Source organism: Microchirus variegatus (genome assembly GCF_963457635.1).
Source record: "Microchirus variegatus genome assembly, chromosome: 16".
In the NCBI taxonomy this organism is placed as follows: domain Eukaryota; kingdom Metazoa; phylum Chordata; class Actinopteri; order Pleuronectiformes; family Soleidae; genus Microchirus; species Microchirus variegatus.
Window position 1 is genome coordinate 17,627,337 of NC_139817.1, and position 24,041 is coordinate 17,651,377.

The 24,041-nt window shown below is 39.2% G+C and overlaps 1 protein-coding gene across 1 annotated transcript in view; it reads right to left on the reverse strand.

The window, feature by feature from the left end:
• Positions 1-4,744: 4,744 nt before the first annotated feature.
• Positions 4,745-24,041, reverse strand: part of naa25 (N-alpha-acetyltransferase 25, NatB auxiliary subunit) — a 52,606-nt gene continuing 33,309 nt past the window's right edge. Inside the window, exons 11-24 of the mRNA XM_083902451.1 lie at positions 22,936-23,048; positions 22,621-22,828; positions 21,126-21,215; positions 20,860-21,040; positions 12,806-12,905; positions 12,527-12,678; positions 12,307-12,432; positions 11,980-12,223; positions 10,959-11,082; positions 10,787-10,852; positions 10,610-10,707; positions 10,417-10,527; positions 10,199-10,339; positions 4,745-7,794 (exon numbers count right to left, since the gene is read on the reverse strand). Coding sequence (XP_083758577.1) covers positions 7,672-7,794; positions 10,199-10,339; positions 10,417-10,527; positions 10,610-10,707; positions 10,787-10,852; positions 10,959-11,082; positions 11,980-12,223; positions 12,307-12,432; positions 12,527-12,678; positions 12,806-12,905; positions 20,860-21,040; positions 21,126-21,215; positions 22,621-22,828; positions 22,936-23,048 — 1,877 coding nt within the window. The 3' untranslated portion in view covers positions 4,745-7,671. The remainder of the gene's footprint in view (positions 7,795-10,198; positions 10,340-10,416; positions 10,528-10,609; positions 10,708-10,786; positions 10,853-10,958; positions 11,083-11,979; positions 12,224-12,306; positions 12,433-12,526; positions 12,679-12,805; positions 12,906-20,859; positions 21,041-21,125; positions 21,216-22,620; positions 22,829-22,935; positions 23,049-24,041) is intronic.

Sequence of the window (24,041 nt, forward strand, 5' to 3'; positions counted from 1 at the left end):
TGACTGTGATGCTAATGATTTGAGTTGTGAGTTAGGACATTATCAGCTCATTCAGTAACAGACCACACTATACCACAGAGCCACAATGTATTTCATTAGTGTCTGATTTGATATTAGAAATATGTCTGTCTTTGATCCTTCTCTCTTAAGTATATGGTATATTTTGTTTTCATGTAACAACAAAAACAGATAATGGAAATACAGTGGTATGTGTGGTATGGTAGTGGCACCCCTGTAAATGTTCAGGATTTTCCTTTATAAATCATACATTTTCTTTGAATAATTCTTGCACACTTTCTGTAAGTCATATAAACTTTATTTCACATCTCAATTATCACTGTGTTTGTCTCCTATATGATATATTTAACTGAAATGTCTTTTTCAAACAACCAAGGATTTATAAAGGAAAATCATGAAGATTTACAGGGCTTTGCATACCACTGTATGACTACACAAATGATAACAGAATAAGCCACCCCCCCCCCCCCCATATTTTTTTTAGGTTATTTCATTTCAAATCTTAAGAGGATATTATGTCCAGTTTTTATTGTATTGTATATGTATTGTTCTGTGTAGCAGTGTAGCTCACAACAATAGTATCTGTGCTCATACAGAGCAGGGTGTGGTTTCGCTGACAGCTTAGAACAGGAGGGGGTTGTGCTATGTAAATGTGATGATTCTGTCTCTTGGCTCTCAGAAGGTGTACATCTTTGAGGCTGAAATTCTCCCTAAAGCAGTTTGAGGAGTGCCTACATTCAAATTGTTATATCTTCTTCAAAAAATATTAGATTTACATGTGTTTGACATTGTTGGAAGGCTTAGCAATCACACTTTCGGAATCTGTAAATAACTCCAAATGTCTCAAAGTAGACTTGTGAACGCTTTTGCCATGGCTGGACACAATTTTAATGAATGGATTCTAGTGATTCAGTACACTCAAATGAACTGCTGATCCCATCACTATCCTCGTCATAAAGATCATTATTCTTATGTGGGGATAAAACACGTAGAGAAATGATCCAGTCTGCTTTGGAAGAGACCGCTTGGAGACGCAGAAGCGCAGAGCGCAGGAGAGGGAGAAGAGAACAGCGCAGGGGCGGTGCGCAGAAATAAAAGGGCCGTTTGTCTGCACCAGGTGAGGCAGATGAGGGGGCACTACCACGTTTTAATTTATGTTGATTTATTTTACTTTTAAATGTGACCATTGCATGGCTTGTTTTAAGATTCACTGGCCAATTACTTAATTAGTATTTAACTTAAGTGGAACAAAAAATGATATTATTTATTTATTTTCAAGAGTGTGTCTTTTTGTTAGACTCTATAGTTGGTGTTTAAGTATTGTTAATAAATGTCTTACAATAACACATAATAGTCATATATTTTATTTTATTTTTTTTAAACGCCGTGGGCCGCTCGAGAGGTCCTACCACTGGGCTTAGCAGGTTTTCTGGGGGGAAACCCTGCTATTGCTCCAAGCGTTAAAAATAATTAGCCCAACACAATCAGGATTTCTTAAAGGAGGGTTGATCCATAATAATATCCACTTCGTTCTGGATCTTATTGATTATAATCACCTAATTAAGGACTGGAAGTTCCTATTAACGCTGTTGTTTAGTGTGTATCTGCGCCATTAACTTGTTTGTTACATTTGGATAACTAAATGTGCTGACGTTAGTGAAAAAAAAATATTCAAAATACTTTTGATAAATGCAAAAAACCATTAAACAATTGGCTCCAAAGGGATTTAACGTTGTTTGGTAGGACAATGTTAACCAAGGTCCAATCATTATCCAGATTAATCTTTCCAGCATATTCCCTAGCCATCCCACCGAGAAAGAAATTATAAATATAATATAAATATTATTTTATATAAAATATATTATAAAAGAAAATTAATAGAACCAATTTCAATTTCATATGGAAAAATAAACTTTACTACATCAGAAATAGTGATGTGATAAAGGACTATGAGGATGGTGGTATAAAAGCAATTGACTTTGAAATTATGAATGGAATTTTAAAGATCAAATGGCTCCGATGATGAGATATGGTTTTCACTCAACAAAGTTGGAGGTTAGAGTTTCTATTAGTATGTGATTTTGAAATATCAAAATTGCCCATGAAACTTTCCAAATTTCACCAACAGGTTCAGTTAAATTGGAAAATGATGTTCAAACATAATTTCAGCCCCCATAATGTTCCATTGTAGAACAATAGGGTGATATTGAGTCGAGGGAGGTCTATGTTTTTGGAAGACTGGATGACAAAATAAATGGTCCGTTTTACATATAGTGGATGGAAATGGTAACATACTTGAACTGAATGATTTTAATGCTAAATATAGCACAACTTGCTCCAATGCGATATATAAGAAAGTCTCACAGAATATTCCAAAGGTTTTATCGATAAAAAATAATATTTTAAACTTACCAATTCTAAATTTACACAAAGTGAAGATAGATGATCTGGACCTAGTAAACGATAAATTGATTATGTTTTTAAGGAAATATTTAGTCAATACCTTATATCCAAGTAGAACAAAATGCTCATTAATTCTTAAAGATTATAACAAATCTGAAATATCAACTATTCATACAAAATACTTAAAATTCTCCAAAACTATAAACAACATTTATCCATTAAATGAATTTATGAAAAGTAGATTTAAATTTGTGTTAGAAAATTGTTATACATGTGATATCAATTTGGAAACAATAGAGCACATGTTTTATGATTGTGGGACTGTGAGAGAATTTTTTGGGAAATCACTCCATGACTTAATGTCGTCCAATTCCAGAAACATTGACTTTTGGTCCTATCTGCAGCAAGATGATGTTGGAGGTCATTGGAGCTGGTCTGTGAGTTGACTGTGACTGTTCTCACCATCCTTCACCTCTGCTGATCTGAGATTTTTCTTGGTCTGCCACTTCAGGCCTTAACTAGAACTGTGCCTGTGATCTTTGTGTGGTCTCACAATGTTCCTCACAGTTGAAACTGAGAGCTTAAATCTCTGAGATAGCTTTCTGTATCCTTCCCCTAAACCATGATGTTGAACAATCATTGTTTTCAGGTCATTTGAGAGTTGTTTTGAGGCTCCCATGTTGCCACTCTTCAGAGAAGATGCAAAGAGGAGAAACACTTACAATTGGCCTCCTTAAATACCCTTTCTCATGATTGGATTCACCTGTGTATGGAGGTCAAGGGTCACTGAGGTTACCAAACCAATTTTGCGTTCCAGTAATTAGTGCTAAAGGTATTGAAATCAATAAAATGACAAACTTATTACCTAAACTTACCTAAACTTATGCATGTTTAATTTAATAATGTATACATACACATACATACATATACATAAACATTTTCTGTTTATTTGCTCTTCTACAAAGAAAACTATATAAATATGTTAGCAAGTAATTTCTTAAGCCATAAAATCAACAGATAAACTAGCCTACACTGTCGGGGGCCGACAGCAAGGGGTATATCCGCGAACTTGTCCAATCCTCAACTTTCCAATATACCCAAAGTATACGCACTCGCACCTGCCACTAACTGTTTTAATTAATTATGAACAAATTCAACAAAATAACTGTTAAATATTATGATATAATGCTGACTACACTTTATACATGTTCAAAGTATCCATATAAACTCGATATTGAACACAGAATACCTGAATTCATAAATTTCTCTCAAGTTTTTAATAAAACTAGTTAACCTTTTATACCTTGTTAAATATTATGAATATTAAAATGCTAACCACACCTGCCATATCTTCAAAGTGTCCAAATGTCATAAAAAAGCATGTTTATTCAATTTCATGAAAAAGCATACAATATGTTAAAACTTTCCATTCAATGCATTAATAAAGAAATGGAGGCTTAACTAATTTTTATATGATAATTAATACATTTATAATATAATGTAATAAATATTATGAATAAGTGCTAAATAAACCCATGATATCCTCAATGTGTCCAAACGAGCTCAATAATAAAGAAAAAATGCCTTAACTATTTTTTCTGTGTTCGCTAATAAGTTAACCAGTTAACTTATTATGTAACTATTACCAATCATAGCCAAAGTAATAACGATTGTACTTGTAGATAGTTGTTACATGAATCATTGTACAAAATTTGAAGGCAATATCTCCATCAGTCTGGAAGATAAAGCCGAAAATGTGTTTTTAGCATAATAAATTAATTAATTTGCTAATTAATAATAAAGCTACAAAGATAGGGATCATCTACAGGTGGTATGTGATGCCCATGCAAAATTTGAAGCCAATACCTGCAATACTTTGGAAGATACAGGCGAAAATATGTTTTTTTTTTAAAATAAATCATTAATTAATTAATTAATTAATTAATTAATTAATTAACTAATTAATTAATAATAATGGTAGACAGCTCAAAATCAATAGGGATCATCTACAGGGGGTATGTGACCCATAAAAAAAATAAATTAATTAATCTCAAACGCCTTTCCAGTTATCGCGCTAACGGCTAAAATCTGCGGACGCGGACGCGCGAGACCGATTCCATAATATCCGCGCGTGTTTCTCGTGGATATAATTACTTGATAAAATAAATAAATAATTCAATACAGCCCTGAACTAAGTCTGGAGGAAGACATCACAACAGTATCTGATTTAATTTTTGTTTTTTATTTTAAAAAAGCTTCGACATTCCAGTGTTTCTTTTTTCCATTTTCTAACAAAATAGGGGGGGGGGGGGGGGTGAGATGACGCTCCAGATTGTCAACAGAACCTCAAGAAACCACACGTCAGGTCACAGACGTCTCCAATTCAGACAGAATGAGCTCTATTCAAATAAAGGAATCAGCAGATGTGCATGTGTTTGTGTGCATAACGGGAAGGAGAGGCCTCGTCAATTCCTCACATTCAACCTGCTCTCCATAAATTGCCATTTTAACAGTGAAGAAAATTACTGTATACAACCTGCAGTCACCTTTCAGTGCTCGAAGCTTATTCTTCACAAACTGCTGAAGCTGATGACACCACTGGTGGATCATGAGGGAAAAGTTGTTGGGAATGACAAAATTCATAGTCATCCAACTGTAGCTGCTTTTTAAAACACAACACTACTATTCTTGCACACTGTTCTTTCAAGAGGCTGCCTCCACTTTTATGTACAATTAGGTCCAATGTCTGTCTGTGGGTTTGTTGGGTTATGAGAAAAGGAAATAGCAGTGCCAGGATGAGATATTCAACAAAACTGCCATGATGATGTGTGAAAGGTTACAGGCTATACTATCACATCTGGGGTCAAAATATACAGAATCCTCTCAATGCTCTGGTCTAGACTGAACTAGAATATAAATGCCATTACTTATCAGATTCACAGGGATCCATGAAACAGTTATTGTCAGGATCTTTCATTTGACTGTGGTAAAACCATTGCATACTATTACAACACGCAGTCACACTGCAACGTTGCATGTCTGTGTCAATGGGCCTGTGCAGACCTGGTGTTAATGTCCTGACTGATCCAAATCACCAGTGGACAGCTCGTCAGCTCCATGAGTGCAGAAAGTATTAAATTATCAAATCTGATCACTCAAACCCCATTTTGCAAGAGTTTGAAGAGACAGGTGAAAGCAAATCCATCCCTTAGATGCATTAAAGATACAGTAGGCAGGGTTTTTGGGGGACATTAATGATCAATATTATCATAATAATTGTAATTACACAACACACTACTAATCTACACTCTGAATGCAGCATCTTAAAGTTTGTAGCATAATAGGAGGCTGTGGATAAACGAAAGGTAACAATTTGCAGAGAGCATCACTTTAAGGTGATACTTGGACTTTTTAAGGTTATCAAATGTCTTTGATCGAAAATGTTGACCTTTTAGTCATTTAAGTAGGTAGCCGTGAGGGGTAGAACATGGCCTAAAACGGAAAAAGGCATTTACATTTCAGAGTCGTAAGGGGACAACAGCAGAGCACTGCTGCATCCCTGTAGTAACTTCTGCAGACACCGACTGTAAAACATCTCTGCATCTTTGACAGCTTACTGGAAATAGTGGGGGTGGTTTACAGAACCATGAAAAGATTGGACTCCTACTGGCTGTTTGACACCAACTACTCTGCGTAGAGGTCAGTTTGGTGAGAAAATCACTTCTCCAGCATTGGCAACAATTGCCTGTGCTGCAAAGAAACCAAAAAAAATGGCAGTAGTCTAGAAGAGGGTGGTACAATAAATGCAATGAAATGTGTGTCAATATGGGCTGCAAGATTTGGAGATGGAGAAGTTGCCTCAAGTCACGTGTCATGCATCAACTGAGTGCATCCGTCTGTCCTGAGCGCCTTTATATTAGATGAGCACAGAGATCCATGATCCCAAAATATTTATACTTTAACAAGCACAAATGGAACTCAGTCTATTGCAGCTGTCAAGACCCTAGTTAACTGTACTTTCACAAAGAACTGAAAGTATTTTGACACTTTTCCATGACTATGTGGACTGACGGAGACATCTGTACAGTGAGACTGGTTTAAAAACATCATCTTTATCCTTGCAAGCAGAAATTATATCCATGTTATTATGACACTGTGCAGGGGAAGTGAAATATGATCGCCAGTGGTCATGGAAGATGCATCCATGATGCGTTTAACTGCCAGGTGTGAAATGACAAATTTCAGCGATGTCCACTTGTGATCAGATCTCTCAGGATGGATATTAATACCATGTCTGAAGAAGGCCAATAACTCATTGATGATTCAAACAGAAAACACTGTTTTTGGAGAACAATCATATTCCAGACAATCATACACCGTCAATTAAATATTCATACGTCTGATTTTTTTCTTTTGTGCCGGAACAACCCATTTCCACCCTTCACACATTTACAAGCACCACTTGTAATTCACCCACAGCTGCAGATGATTTAAATTAAACAATGATGAAAAAGAAAGTCATGCTGGTTACTGAACTCAACACTGCTCTTAATACTGCAACTGCCGAGATGGTCCTGCTCTCAGTACCACAGCAACACACAAGATAAACAAAGCCCTAATAAAAGAAAGAAAGAAAATGTGATAATTCTCAAAAGTGAAAATGTGATCAGCTGGGAGCCAGGTATCCTTATTTCCTTCAGAGTACATCAGTTTAATTCTAATCTGCTCTTGACATAGAGAAAGCGCTGACACAGTAGGCCACTGTGTTCTGCTTCATCAGAAAAACAGTGAGTACAGATGAAACTGAATAGTGGTTTATTATGTCTTATATTGTCATTTCTGATAATGAACTGTGGTAGTTGCTTTTTTAACTATGTACAATAAATTATTAGATTTTTTCTTTCTAAAACTGATTATTCTTTTGCTTTATTTATTTTAAAAAGAGCATGATTTATTTTATCTCTCCTCACTCATCCATTACTGCTTTATAAATGTATAATTTTTACTTACAAGCTTATGTGCTGTAAGAGTGATATGTGATCCAGAGGTTTGTGTTAAAGTGAAAGAAAAGACAAATAAAAACAATTCAGACAGAGCTCACAAACAACAAATATGCACTGAGGGGCAAAGAGGCGTGTGTCTGAAGTGGCAGGTTAGCTGGTGAGCTGATGGGCGGCAGTGTGGGACATGGGGGGGTGGATAATGGATTATAGTCAACTTAATATGGTGAGGGTTGCTGTGTGATGGTGTTCAGATCTTGAGGTTCTTTATAGTTTCTGCCCTCTTCTTGAGCAGGTCTCCCACTTCCTGTAGTGAGCGCAGGTAGCTGCTCTGCACCTTGTCCATAGCAGCCTTCATAAACAATGCCTCCTCCTGAAAGACACAAGATAAGACAAAACCTCAGGGCTCATCAGAAGAATGTATTAAAACAATATTTTGGCCATTTTATTTTGCCTTGAGGACAGTAGGTGTAACAGAGGACAGAACGGATAGGGCAAGATGGAGGCAGATGATCCGCCGTGGCGACCCCTAGAGCGAGAAGAATTTTGCCTTTATTAGATGAAATGGCATAGAGTGATGGAAGTGAGACTGGGGACAGACATGCAGCCAGCATCTACGATGTGCTCCTGTATCAGAATCAGAATACTTTATTAATCCCCGGGGGGAAATTGTACATGGACCAATAGTAGAACAGAGTGCGCCCCTCTGACGTATTAAACTGACATAAACATGACCGAAGAATATGAGGGATGCTGCTCGGTCCACTACCTTATTTCTTTCTTTTCTTTTTGATCACAAGATTGTGAGCATCACCCACAACACTTCAATAGCCATTATTGACAACTCCTTGACTGCCTCTCCATTGACATATGAATTTGTACAGTGAACAATGATTGGTCGAGGTCATGCTTATAGTGTTGCCAGTCCCCCGAACAAGACATGGCAAGAATCGGTGCCACTGTGATTGATAATATGACATGGTGACTGTAAGGGAAAAATATTATTCGGCCTTCTCTAAAGTTATCAGCTCCCATTCCTAAGCACTAGTTTAAACAATTTAGGACGGCGCCTGCCGAAACTGTTGTCACAGCAACCTCGGTATAGCACTGTTGTCTACAGAAATTTGTCTCTTCATGTTTTCGCTGAGCCTGACCGGAATGGGGCAGATGACTGATGCTACTGCGCAGTCCTCCCCAAGGTCAGCTCCATGTATCAGCAGAGGAAGCACCTTTAAGTATCCTAAGTCTGGGACTCACAGGCAGACTGACAGAGGATGCCCAACTGTTAACATACTTGTTTTATGTTCGGCATAGTCTCAGTTCTCCTCAGATCTGAGTTGCTTCCAATTAAGCTTTTCAACTTAACCCATCTCTCACTCCAGGAAACTCCATCTTTGGTCGACTCACTAAATAATCAAACGTCCGCAACAGTGACCATCGTGAAAAACCGTCTGATCCCAACATAAGAGTCAAGGTTGAGATGGTTTGTTCACTTGCAGAAAAGGGATAGTGATTATATTGGATAAAGGATGTTGAAGATGAAGAGGACACAAAAGAATAGGACAAGATGGAGGCAGATGATCTGCTCTGGTGATCCCTAAAGTGAGAAGCATTTTCTTGTATACAACTCTTGCAACCACTGTCGCCATCTTTGTCGTCGTCACTCTCTTTTTGTGTCTGGGGATTAGGGGTGGGCGATATATTTCATAAATGTATTGTTATCGAAATTTACGACTATAATCAACGCTATTTTGCCTTTATCGATAAATGCGATAATCTAAAAAAAAAAAAATTTTATTTGTGTGATTGTATACACTGTAATGTATACTGAAATAAAGCTTTATTTTTGTAGTACCAAAGTTAGTTCCCAGTGCACATGCTTAGTGTATATTTTTCACACCTGCTGTTTTTGGTGTATTTATGTGGCAGCTCCATTTACAGGTCTGGAATACTACAGTTTATAATAGTTTTTGGGGGTTTGTGTGGATTAAATCGGACCTAGATCGGAAGTTCCAATTAAAGCAGTTTTTTAGTGTGTATCTGCGTCATTACCTTGTTTAAGAAGCCCTGAAGGTTCTAAACATACAGTTCAGCCACTGCTGAGAACGCTGTGTTTTATTGTAATCTCCTGAACAGCAGATCCTCCTGCTCCGGGCACTAATCCGGGCACATCCGGTTGCATACATTGAACCGCAAATGAAGAATAACGTCTGTTGTGGAGGTGTTTCACGAGCGACAGTGTCTTCTGACTCTGGGTCAAAGGTCGTCAAAGGGACTGCGGCGGGGAGACGTGAAGAAGCTATTTTTAAACATTGTTAAAACAATGTTTTGATAATGAGTAGCAGTGCATCCACCGCTCCAGAGGGGCGAGCTGTGCCTCTGAGAGCTGGTGTGCTGAATATGTCACTTCCGGGTACTGGCCAATCACAAGACAGTTGAGAAGGCTCTGCGCTGGCTGGCCAATCACAACACACTCTGTCTTCTGGGGGTGAGAGTTGTCTGAAATATCGTGGCTGGGAAACACCGTCAGAAAAGAGGGTTTCTATCAGCTCATTTACAGCAACTAGGAGGTTTTTGACCATAAAAAAAGTTAATGTATGCAAGTAGACCTCCATAACTAACATATGTGCAACAGGACCACTCTATGTGAGCTTTAAGACCTTTAATGAAACGATGCATGCTTATAGAAAACGTTTAAACAACGACAAAGAAAAAGGACACATGAATAAAGCACATTCATTGTGTCAACACAATTTTTTTGTTGACAAGGCACTCACCTGTGTGTGTCCTTCCAATGTTAAACTGGCTAGTTTAAGGGCAGTTATGCCCGTCTCCTGCCCCTTTACATGTTCCAAAGCCTGGGTGAGCAGGTCCTGCAAGCTCCCCGTCAGCTCCTGGAAGCCACACACCACCACTGGCTGCAATAGACACACACATACTATCATCAGAGAGAAATACAAACTGGTGTGTAAGGACTAAAAAGAGAGAAGTGTACCAGAGCTGTGTTTGCATCCTTTTTCTTTTTTTTCTTCTTCTGTAGACTAGATTTGAGTGGTCGAAGGATCTTGGCACAGTAACTTGCCATCCAGAAGACTATGCACACCGTCTACGTAGAACAACAGGGTTATGTTACAACATACATACGACTATACATAAGAAATGTGTTGAAGCAGTGTTGTCTCACCCACCTCAGCAAAGAAGATAAGGTTTTCTAATAGGGAGGGCCAGGTTTTTAATTTGCTGTCTTTCATTTCCAACAAATCCCCTTTGGATTTATTCAGTATTTCTGTGGACAAGAAGGAAACGTCAAGAACAATAGGATAAAAGGGCAATGAAATAGAGCTTATTCTTCGTCATATGCTCACCTTGAAGCTGTACTACCAATGATTTGAAAGTGTTACAGATCTGGGTTTGAAGCTCTGACGACTCATCTATGAAGGAAGAAATTAAGAAAAATAATCAAATCATCAGCATTGGATAACACCAAATTTGTTCACTGCTATTGAATCCATATTTTTGTTTTATTTTCCCTTTTACCTAGTCCAACAGTGTCCAGCTCCTGTAGGTGGACAGACAGCTGCAGTGCTGCAGCCTGACACTGGCAGCTTCCACTGGACAGAGCTGCGGCCATTCGGGTGGAGGGAGGTCCCAGGAATGGATACTGCAGTGCAACAACATTACAGCAGTGAACTCTTCACACGTCTGCACAACAGACATCACAATTCTCCATATCATATTGAACTGTCCGGTTCAATATGCTTTTATGAATTTCTGGTATTCTAGGTTTTTATATACAATAACTCTGCATATTATATTTCTCTGTGAGTTGACACTGTGGACAGTGTTGTTTTCGTCAACGATGACGAAATTATTTAGTCGACACCACGTTTTTTCATGACGGTGACGAGATAAACACGGCTCTTTGATGAATAAAACACCAGCACCCTGAACCTCTTATTAACCTTCTATCTTCTTATGGGGTGAGTTTTCATTAACGTTGTTAATCCATCTGTTCAGTCACATACAGGTATTAAAACACATTGTCTTTTAATAATCCACTAAGTGTTTCAGAATGTTATGTGGCTGCATTGTTGATTTGATATAAGAATTGTGTGTCTCTGTTTGATCCTTCTCTCTTAAGTATATATAGTATATTTTGTTTGTCATTTTTATGAAACAACAGAAACAGATGAGGGAAATATGACTACACGAGTGTAAGGACAAGAAATGATAGCAGAATAGTTATATTTTTCATAAACCGGTCTTGTGGAATATAAAAAATAATCATAAAAAACAAATACCGGTTTTTTCGAAGGAACTGGTTCACCACCCAGTAGTAGGCTCAATTAGTATTTTTAACAGCTTGGTTTGGGTTTGAATAGAAAAAGGCAACAGAGAAAAATGAAACTGAAACGTTAGATTTCATACACAAAATTTGTTCTCGTCACAGTTTCTATCAGGAATTGGGTTGCAGTGGTTTGCCATCTTTTTTATATGGTCCCCATATAAAAAGGTTGGATAAGTCAAACTGTATTTCCACAAAGTTTGTTGAACGTACTTGTATGCATTTCTCTACAAGCTGATTGGCTGTCTGGAGGGTCTGATTGAGTTGGGACAGCAAGCTGCTGAGAACCGATGTCTTGTCTCCAATACCGTTCTCGTTGGCCACCTCAGAGTTTTGATGCGAGGGCGCATGTCCATGTCCAGCCAAGAAGGCGAGGATGCGAAGTGTAAGAGAGCGTATCCTCAGCCAGACAGATTCTTCCTCTAGAGAGTGACATCGATGTTCGTCAGTAAGCTGTCTGTGAAAGAAAGAACAGATGGGTTGGTGTGTGCTTCTGAGTGCATTTGTGGCCTCCATTATGAGATCCAAATCAATCTATACCTCTCCTTAGGGTCCCAGCTGGTAAAAACAGTGAGGTCTCTGTTATCCCTCATATTAATCCATGGGATGTCGTCCTCCTCTGCAGATAAAGACATGGCCTTCACACTTTCATCCAAGCTCAAAACGCTGAAAGACATGAAATAAGAGACACAGGTAACTGGAAAACCGATCTTCATCATCAACGGTAATAACCTAGTGTGTGTTTGGAGTTCTTTCTCACATATCAGCCTCGAGGAACAGATCCAGCAGCATTCTCTCAGTGCGGACTTGGGCAAAGTGCAGCGATTGATTCAGCCTGTTCCTGAGAGCGATGAATTCTGGGATTTTCTCAAATGCACCATACTTATATGCTTGGATGATATACTCTGAGGTCTGGTGGAAAGATGACGGAGAAGGGAACAGAAAATGGAAGAGGAAATTGACAAGATGCATTGCTCCAGGATTAAAAAAAAAAAAAAAACAACAACTCAGAAATGGAATGAAGGTGGGACAGACTCACATCTTTCTGGTTAGAGTGGAAAAACCTGAGGGAGAAATTACAGGACTGGGAAGCTGCTGCAAACTGACCCAATGATTCAGCATAACGTGTTAACAGAAACCTGAAAATTCAAAGAAAAAAAACAAAAACATAATTTTATACCCCCAACACTGATACATGCTGGCCTGGCCTGACATTTATCAAGCATCTTAGAGCAGTGAAACAGTGTTGTGGTTGTAGCCAGTTCCTCCTCCCGCTAACCTGTATAGTAACCATGGTAACTGCTGATTTGAGCGACACATCGACCAAACTTGAACCTCCTTACACTTCTCTAAAATCACCGGTGTGGACATATTTTGTGTTCCCCCTGAGTTTTGTTAACAATGTCCATGTTGTTGATGGATTATACACATGCAGCATCACACAGGACCATCCTTGCATGGGTCTTAACTTAAGGTCGTAGACGCAATTACAAAAATAACTCCGTTAACACAGGAAACTCTTCCATTGTCATTTGGAGCAAAACTTCCTTGAAATTCAACTGGCATTAAAGCGATAACCAGTCATGTATTAAGTACTTTCAAGGGATACTTGAGTAAAAGTAAAAGTATCTTCCCAGAAAAAAACTTTTGTAGAAGTTGAAGTCACATTTTATAATACTACTAAAGTAAAAGTCTTAAAGTATTTGACATTTACCATACTTAAGTATCAAGTAATTTTCTGATATAAAATGTACTCAACAAAAAAAGAAAAGAAAAAAAGTGGAGTTATGTTTCAACTGGAAGGCTGTGGGTTTAATGCCTGACTCTGCTAATCAATGTGTCATTGACCAAGACACAAGAATGTGAATAGTTATGAAAGATGTGTGAATGGTAAAACTGTCGTGTAAAGCTCAGAGTTGTATAAAGCACTCGAACAAAAATACAAATACCTGAACTGTAAATGCAAATGCACACTTTGATAAAAGTTAAAAGTAATCCATAAGAAAATTACTTGAGTAAAAGTCTTAAAGTAGCTCACAAATGTGCTTAAGTATCGAACGTATCTTGTGAAAAATAATACAAGTAAAGTACAAAGTATTTTTATAGTACGCATAAAAAGAAGCAAAACAATAATATTGGTGCATTATGTAATAAATTTAGAGCAACTGGCCATAAAATCCTCCTAATATGTCACAGAGGACCAGGAATAATGTTCATATAACATACTGCCAACAAAACAAAACAAACAAAACTAGTAAAAAAAATTTGGATTAAAAAAAATATTTTCGGCACCAGAAAGTTTGTTTATGTTTTGAAATTATGTTTTGGCATGACGCGCCATCTACCACCGTCTACCAATCATAGCAGTCATCAGAGTCTCAGCGGTTGAGCAGCAATTTCAATCCCAGTAGCTACAATTGAACTGAAACTAAAGGAAACCTAAAAGACCTCGGTATGAATGTCAAAAACACCAAGATAAAGTTTGCGGCAAAGCAGGGTCTATATAGGACATGCTTTTGAACGGTGAAGAGAGTTTAAAGCTGAGAGGAATTTCAAAACGGATGCAGAATGGGCTCTTCTCCTAGAAAGGTAAGTTCAGCTTGGCTAACTAAGTTAGCATCATAGCTCGACTGTCGTGTTCTGTGTTTTGAACTGTTCGCTCGGTTTTGGGGCTGCCGTAATGACGCATCGAAGGGTATGGCAGCCGCTCCCGGCCGCTTCGGTATGGCGGGGTTGTGGCGCCGGGCAGAACCTGCCCACGGAACCCCCGCAGCACCGACCATCGGGAGTTCTGTTCTGTCAGCGGCTGCGGCTGGTTCTGCTCGGTGTGGGCTGCAGCGACAGTTCAGATGAAACAGATGCATCTTTTAGTCTCTTTCTAATGTTACTTAAAAGTCTTCTTCTGACACGTGAAGAGAGAATAATAGCGGTAGCCGAGTGGTTAAATAGGCCGACTTGTGTCAGGAAGGTTGTAGGATTGATTCCAGACAGTGTCAATATTATTTACCTTATTATTGTATAAAGCATTAATAAGCTTGTGATGCATAAAATATTAACATAAATAAATATATTGGGTGTGTGGTGGTAATTTTCCCCGCATGCCACGATGTCTCACTCTAACGTTTTGTCAGAAGTTGGCAGCCCTGCTATATAACATTGTAAAAGGGGAGGCAAAAATGAAGGACAGTCCTGTCAAATATCATGCATAAAGTTATTCCATCTGATATATCCATCCCTAGTCAACAGCTAATGTTACCATAATTTATTATACATCTTGATCTTTACCGAGAGAACAGAATTGTGTGTCTTAGAACCACACATTTATGATAAAATGCTCGCTCCTCGCTTGTTGCTGACGGAGTTACATGTCAACCGCTCTGGCAACCTCGACTCTGGAAGGGAGGGGTGGAGTGGGAGGCGGATACGACTCGCAGCAGTGTTTTGATTTTGAGTGTAGTAACCGTTTTTGGCCACATTGTTACACAATGCACCTTTAAACCTTTGAGGAGTTCATTAGAAAATATAAAATCCCTCTCAAACATTTCTTTAAATGTCTTTAATTTTGCTAAGGAATCAAACCCATTATATGTTTTACACCCCACTAACATTACTGGAGAAAATCTTCACAAAAAATCTTTTTGGAAAGGGCATCATCTCTGAATATTATGATTTGCTGAAAGAATCTTCAGAGTTTAAAATTTATTGCATGGAAAATGTATCTGCAGGAGGAAATATCTTTAGAACTTTGGCATAAAGCATGCAAAACAGCCCAGACAGGGTAAGACTCCTACAATATAATAATGATGAGGGTGCGGCTCTTAATTTGAAAAGACCCGCAGCCGCGGCTGGAGTTCAACAGAGTCTGACGGCTCTGACAGAGTTTTGCATTACGTTCATCTGTGCAATACCATAGCCTGTGATATCTGAAAATAATGTACTATGTAAACTAGTAATATCAGCACAATAACTGTTGAGGAATACAGAGCCAGACTGAACATAGGAGCGCAGCTTCGCGGCTGAGACAAAAATAGACCGCGGGATGTTGTGAGAAGGTGCGCCTGCAGTTATAAAACCAATCAACTATTATTGGACTAAAACATTGAAATATGCGAATAATTCTGATATGTTCATACTGAAAACGGACAGAGCAATCTTAGATATGCCATGTTTGTAGTAGAGCTGTGAAAAGCAAACTGTTGCTTGCAGTTTGCATTCCACTTCTTTACTGTCATTTACTTTTGAAAACTGCTGCCACACTGCTGATGCCTTTGACATGGATGTGACAGGACTGACTGAAGCCTCAAATGAAAAGCTCAAAATTCATGTCTAATTAATGGCAACGCTAATCCGTCTGTCGCTCATGAGCCACGGAGCAACAACAACCCACTGGGCTGGACTAAACCAAAATAGTGGAAACAAGGGGTGTTCTCTGAAGACAGGCTGTTACCTGTGAAACATGGGTGCTCTAAAACACCCCAATTAGCACTTGGTACTTTCCACCTGATGAAATTCAACATATTAATAAAAAATAAAAAATTTGTCAACCAATCACAATTTTGGTCGAGCCAGAGCGTGTCGACCAATTATAATTTTTTAGTTATGTAGGAATGTCTACATTCAAATGACCATATCTTCTTCAAATATTATCCGATTTGTATGTGTTAGACATTGTTGGAAAGCTTAGAAATCACACTTCCAGAATCTGCAAATAACTCAAAATGGCCCTCGGTAGACTTGTGACCGGTTTTTGCCATGGCTGGTCACAAATTGTTGGGCTTTCAGAGCCACACAGAGTGACATGACTCTTCTTTTTACAGTTAATTTCCAATTGACTGGTTATTGTCACATTCATAAGTGTCACAAAATTGACAAAGGCCTTAGTGTGGTACATTGCAAACAAATGATGGACACTATCTAAAAAATCAAAATGGGAATTTAAAAAAACTTAACTTAACATGTCATAAAACCAAGGATCCTAGATCAGGGACACGGCCTGACTGTACGTCCCATCTGGCCTGTGGGGTGATAAGGGGAAAATATTTTTTTTAAATTTCATCTAATTTAAAATATATAGGCTACCATAATTTCCGGACTTTAAACGGCAATTTTTTTCACACGGCTTGGATGATCAGCGGCGAGAAGTCATTCACTGGGTCTGGCCACATGCAAGGAACGGCTTTTGCTCGGGTCTGCCGGTGGATCCCAAAGCGTGGGGCAGTGTGGAAAAGTCTGCGATCACAGGTGGGTTTCGGGGGGACTGGACAGCTCCGTGATGAAGAAAACAGCACACGCACAGATTCACCTCAGGACGAGGGTGGTGGTGGGAGCGACGGCGAGGGAGAGACTGTGACTGATGGAGTCATTCTGGGGTTGTTCGGGTCCTGCGCTGAAGAAGACGGCTTCAGTGGTTTTAGTGTTCGGCTTATATTCAGGTGTGCTCAATAGTCCAGAAATTACATATATATTTAATTTTCAGTGGAATCTTCAGCTGCAGCTGTGCTGGTAGTGCTGATGGCAGACTTGTCATCTTTTAATTGACCTAATTATGCATTGGCGTGTTTTAATGTGCAACAATTGTTAACATTTTACACTTGTGTTATTTAAAGGGACAATAGTAAATGTAGTATTTATGGGTTTATATAACCCAAAATCCACTTTTTTATACATATTATGTGCTCCTGCATTGTCTAGTCGCTGTATAATAGTTTTTGTTTCATTTTCGTAGTGTTTCAAAAAGTCATGTAAAATAACATGGTCACGGGCCGCGGTTGCATAGCCACTGTTAGCAGCGAGACGCCATGTTTCTACCGGAGCCTGTAAGGACAAACGTGAGAGAACAAATCAAGCGTCTCTTTACTTGGAGCGGAAGTCCCGCCTCCACTCTCTCCGCTTCGTCTGCTACGGCCGCAGTAGCTCGCCCACTCCCTCGCCTCACGAACCTCATCTGCTGACACGGAGAAAGACAACGAGGACGACATTTGACCAGCTGCGGATACCGTAGCGCTCAGGGAAGGGAGGGGGTGAGCAGAGCAGCAGTTCTTTGTTGTAAATTTCAGCCTCTCCTCTAGATGGCACTATAAACTACTTACTTCACCTTTAAAGTAAATGTGTTTTGTTGGCACCTAGTCCATTTTGTTGCATTCTTAATTTATAAATGTAGGCTACTTGCATGGATAGGAAAATGTGGCGTTTTTAGAGGGTCTCTTGCTTTAGGCTGTAATTGTAATGTATGTAATTCTAGGCCTCATTGTGAGGATATTTTGGTGCCAATACAATGTCTTTTTGATGTGTGGGCCTTCATGAATAATTTCAAATCACCTACATATCGATTTGTTGAGTCAGTGTTTGGCCTTTTCAGTCCGAAAGTGTATTCCGGCCCCCTGAGGTCTCACTTGAAAACAATCTGGCCCCCTGTCCAGTTTCACTCCGGCATCCCTGTCCTGGACTAAGACTATCTAAATTATGTCATCTGCACCAAATTGGAGAAAAAAAGGATCCAGAATTGAATTGAATCATGACCTTCAATTCAATTTTTTTATTGAATCAAGGATTTTGAGAATCGTGACACCCCTAGCTTTCACAAATAATTAGGCTTAAAATCAAACAAGGTATTAAGTAACTTATTTTGAAACATAATTTTGATGATTACATGTATTTTTTAATCAAAATAATATTTTGTGTATTTCATCGATTTATTAAATATAATAAATATGATTATTATCAATGCAACAGCCTTTACAACTAGGACGATATCCAAAATTAGATTAGATTAAGATTAAGATTAAGAACCCTTTAAGTCCCACAAGGGGAAATTCAATTCTGCAGTGAGTTAGTGAACACACACAGCACACAGTGAGGTGTAGAACATGTAACCCAGCGCAGTGAGCTGCCATGCCAGTGAGCGGCGCTCGGGGAGCAGTGAGGGGGTTAGGTGCCTTGCTCAACAGCACTTCAGCTGCGGACTGGTCGGGGATTGAACCGGCTACCTTCCGGTCTCGAGCTCGAAGCCCTAACCACTAAGCCACAGCTATTACAAATATGTAATACATATTTTTGTCTGATGTCATGATAATAATATTCACACTTTACCCAGCCCTATTCCAAACCCTACTGAGCCAAGAGAATATTGACTAAATACAAAAACTGCCCCATATTTTTGTCAGAGCCCAAACTGAAGATACGCCGACTGTCATACTAGATTTTGAGCCCAAGATGAAGGGTACCAAAATTCCCTTTAAAGGCCTGTACATACTCAAGAACATATACATTTGGCCTTTTTCTTTAGGTGGCAAGAACAAGAACAAAGATAGTTCTGGCCAGAACATTTTCATACTTCACGAGAAACTCAAGTGCATAACTCCGAGGAAGTCATCAAAGGGAATGACATATTCAGAATGACAGATGGGGCCGATCCGATCCAGTATCGGGTTATGATACAGACGTAATTGACGGATCGGAAATTTCCAATACAACTGTAGATATTTCCGATCCGATCGGTCTGTGCTTTAATGTCTGCTGAAATGTCTCCCCAAGTGATTCCCTGACAGCTCTACTGGCTGGCTGCAAAAAGTGGAATGGATTTCTGAGGCGTGTCTCAATGAGACACGGATTAATGCTGCCAAGAATTAATATTGACCAGGAGTTAACCAGGAAAATCAGCTCCCCAACATCCTCTACAGCCGCCGTAATCCCAGCCGTCACCGTTTTCAATCGCCTGCTCGCCGAGGAGAACAGTACTGACAGCGGCATATATCACACACCACCAAACCGGTATTAGCCGGTATATGCCGGCTTTTGTCCGCTGTCACATGAATTTGGCCGGACAAATTTTTATTTAAAAGAAAAACTGTGACTGTTTATGTGTGTGTCTGTGCTGCTCTGCACTCACAGCGTGTGTGTGTGTTTCTCTCCGCCCACAGTAAATAAAGTTAGCTGGATCTTACTCGTGCAGCAGAATAATAAAAAAATAAAAAATCTCCAGGGGTCTGTAAAGTCGCTGTGAACGTTGTAAAAGTCATACATATCATACTTGCCTGTATAATTTAATTATACATCATAATAAACTCATTATTATGATGTAGCCTTATATACAATCAACAATGGTGATAACAATATTAAACCAAACGGAGCATCCATACTGGAATAGTATCAGTAGATATCCAAATTCAGGTATAGGATTGCATCGGAAGTGAAAAAAAGTGGATCGCTGCATACCTAATGACATCATAACCACGACCACTTCAAACATCTGGCCAATCACGCAGTAGTCAAGAACAAGCTGCAAGAACTCCCAAACGAGGGTGGCAATAATATAATGACATCATTCTTTTCTCGCAGTCCTGGGAGAGAGAACACATTTCTGCATTCTTGCAGAGTATGTACTAGGGATGGGACTTTCTTGTCGACAAATCGATCGACAATCGACACGTGTGCACCTCGACAAAAAAATGAAAAGTGAAAAAAGTCGAAGTGTCAAAAACGCGTAAAGTTCACGACCTTGGAGGTTAAAGAAGCTGTGCACGAAAAGGTGATCATGCTGTCCAGGCTCCCTGCGCTCTCACATGATGGTGCGCACAGACTCGTTCTCTCGAGTGGCTGTGCACCTCCAAGCGTGTGTGTGCGTGCAGTGCGAACGAGGTTGCGCTTAAGTTTAGGACGGGGGTGGGGGACATGACACAAGCGATACACAAATGAAGACGGCATCTCACCGAGTCACCACAAAAACCTGAGCCGTCTGGCGAGTGGCGACACGCATTCCAGCGGAGTCCGTTTTTTTTCCTTTTTTTGCCCCTCATTTTTTATTATCGCTGTTCTGATGGTCAAAAATTTGACATTACAGCCATGTTTTTAAGCCTAAAATGAAGTAGTACAGTGTAGAATAGTTTACACCCCCGCATTGCGCACCGCAAAAAAAAAAAAAGTAGACAAAAAATTCGACACGTGGACATCGACAATCGACTCTAAAAATGTGTGAAATTCCCATCCCTAGTATGTACAGGCCTTAAGGTAATTCCAGGTCACATTCTCCAAGCAGACTAATCTTTGTCCCACTCCAAAATGCTGTGATTGAAGGTGTGTTTCTTATATACTCACCCTATGGTGTCATGTTGTACATGCTTGGCATCCAAGCTGGAGTAAAGGTCCACTACAGGCTCAAAGGCCCCCAGGCGACAGTAGAGGAGTAGAAGCAGCAGTTTGAACTGAGCGTTGGAGGGACTGTGAGACAAACCCTCCTGGAGGACACTCAAACTCTGCCACACCATATTCTCATCCCCTGCAGCACACACAACAGCTTTTTTTTTGAGACATCATTACACAAAATGAGCAAAGAGCGGAATCTGAGAGAGGGAAATACTCACCAGTCTCTGTCCACAAGTCAATGTATACATGAGCTGCCATGAGACAATACATATCAGAAAACTGCAGCTCTGTCTTCAGAGCGTCATTCCCTGTTAACAGAAGTAAACAAAAACTCAGGCCTTCACTCTTTACCAGAGATTGACAATGATAAAATCAGTGCTAATATTTTATTACACATAATGGGGCTCTAGAGTACCACTAATATGGTCAAAAAATTACTTTTTTTCCTCCTCTGGTTGCACTGGTGCACCCAACATTACTAGACCATCCCATCTTTTGTTAAATGTGTTTACATGCCACCCTATATACACCATATAACCACTACAAAACAGCCAGGATTTTCCCTGCTGATCATTTATTGTGTATGCAAATTTCTGTATACACACACATCATCTTAGGACTGGGCGATATGGACCAAAACTCATATCTCTATATTGTTTTTGCTTTAATGGCGATATACGATAAAAAGTACGATCAGCGGTGTGATTGGCAAAGGACAAAAAAAAAGGAAAACATACTGTGCACCTACCAACAATGCCCGACCGCGAACTCAGCTTGTCGGCTCAGAGAAGCACTCAGCCTTATAAAACAGCGTTTGCAAGGCAACATAAAAATAATATATAATATACGGGCATGTCGATATTGTTTCAACTACATATTGCTTTCAAAAATATACCGGTATAATCCGTAATATCGGTATATCACTCAGCCCTACATTCATAATCATTTACAAAAGTCTGAACCTATATAAGGAAAAAAAATGGGCATTTTGCAATTCTGCTGCACGAGTAAGATCCAGCTAACTTTTTTAAATTTTGGCACACCAGTGCAACCAATGTAAAAGTTAGTTTTGAGCCCTGCATGATATCATGGATGTTTCCAACTTGGCCTGTGCAAAACAATTTGCATCGACTGCATCCTTGTTAGCAGTCGATGTTACCCTTTTTTGTATGTTGGTTTACAAGTTTATTTGATCAAAACAGCATTTTTATGAATATAAGTAGTAAACCCAAAACAAACATCCCAAATTATGGCAAGAATGCTAGTTTACATCCATTACCATTCCATCATTACAGTGATCACAGAAAATCTGCTACAAGAACAAAACAGAACAGCTGAACAGAGTATTATGCAGTGGTGACTTCCTATGCAAGCAGTGAACACCAACACACAAACTCTGGTTACAACCAGTAATTTCCAGTTAGTAATACTAATTTAAGGACTGAGGATGTAACAGTGGAATGAGATGGGCATCAGTGATGGAGGAGTGAGCAAGAGAAATTAGAGATAATTTATTATACTGATTAACCCATTGACGCCTGAAAAGCATTGCCGCATTTCTACTAATGACGCCGGGAGAGCGGCTGCACGTTTTATTCTACCATAGACGCCGGTAAAGTGGATATGTCAATTTTCGGGGGGTATAAGGGTTCCTCGCGATATTGTTTTGAAATTACTTACTAGTGAATAAATGAGCAGTGTATAAGCACTCACCAAACTTGAGCCCATGATGATAATGAGCCTTCAGCTCTGTGATGAGCTTCAGTTTCCCATCCACATCAAGACTGTGCTGCAGCCCGAGGGCTCGACTCAGCTGACAAACGCACAGATGCCTCTGCAGTGTTTTGGTATCCTCTGGGAAAGCAAAGCCCTTCTCTCCCTGCTCACTGAGAGGAACTGCTTCACTCAGACGATTAATAAACTACAAAGTGATTAAAAAAATTTTTTTTTTTTAAAACATTTCATTTTCTTACAACTAGCCTCTTCAAACATCTAAGTTCAGCAACACTACAGGAAACCACCTCTCACCTGGACATGCTGATCAGGAGAAAGCAGGTGTAGGTAAATCATAAGGTCCGTGATGCAGCAGGGTTTGTCTCCAAACTTCCCAAAGAACTGTTCCATTAGCTCTAAAGGATCACCTGGATCCAATACACGAATAGTTAGGGCTGTGCAATTAAACAAAACATCTGAAACTTGTTTTAGTAGAGTTGTGACCCAAATGATTACAAAATAAAAATGTGACAAACATAACAATCAGCTAAACAAATCATAAAACAGGGGCTTTTATTCTGAAAATAACACATTTAATTTTGTAACAATATTTGACTTCCTGCCTTGGAGGTCAAGTTAATTGTATTTAATTTTATTTTCTATATAGCACTAGATCACAGCAGAAGTCAATTAAGGTTACCTTTCACATAGAATAGCTATATACCTTGTTATATTAAACAGACAATAACCTTAAGTTATTCATCTCATTTACACATAATTTCTGTCTCTACAGGGCTGTGAAATGGTATTTGCCCCCTTCATGATTTCTTATTTTTCTGCATGTTTGTCACACAAACACATTTAAATAGTAGACAAAGATAACCCAGGTTAAAACAATTTAAGTGATGATTTTATTTATAAAGTCAAAATAAACTATCCAAACCTACATGGTCCTATGTGAATAAGTTATTGCCCCCTAAACCTAACAACTGATTGTACCACCGTTGGCAGCAACAACTGCAATTAAGTGTTTGGGATAACTGGCAATGAGTCTTTCATATCACTGTGGAGGAATTTTGGCCCACTTGCACTTGCAGAATTGTTTTAATTCAGCCATATTGGAGGGTTTCTGAGCATGAACCACCTTTTTAAGGCATCTCAATAGGATTAAAGTCCAGACTTTGACTAGGCCACTCCAAAACCTTCATTTTGTTTTCTTAAGCCATTCAGAGGTGGACTTACTGGCGTGTTTTGGATCATTGTCCTGCTGCAGAACCCAAGTGCGCTTTCAGTTTACACAAAGCATACAAACTAATTCTCTTCCAGGATTTTTTGTTAGAGAGCAGAATTCATGGTTCCATCAATCACAGCAAGTCGTCCATGTCCTGGAGCAGCAAAGCAGCCCCTGACCATCACACTAC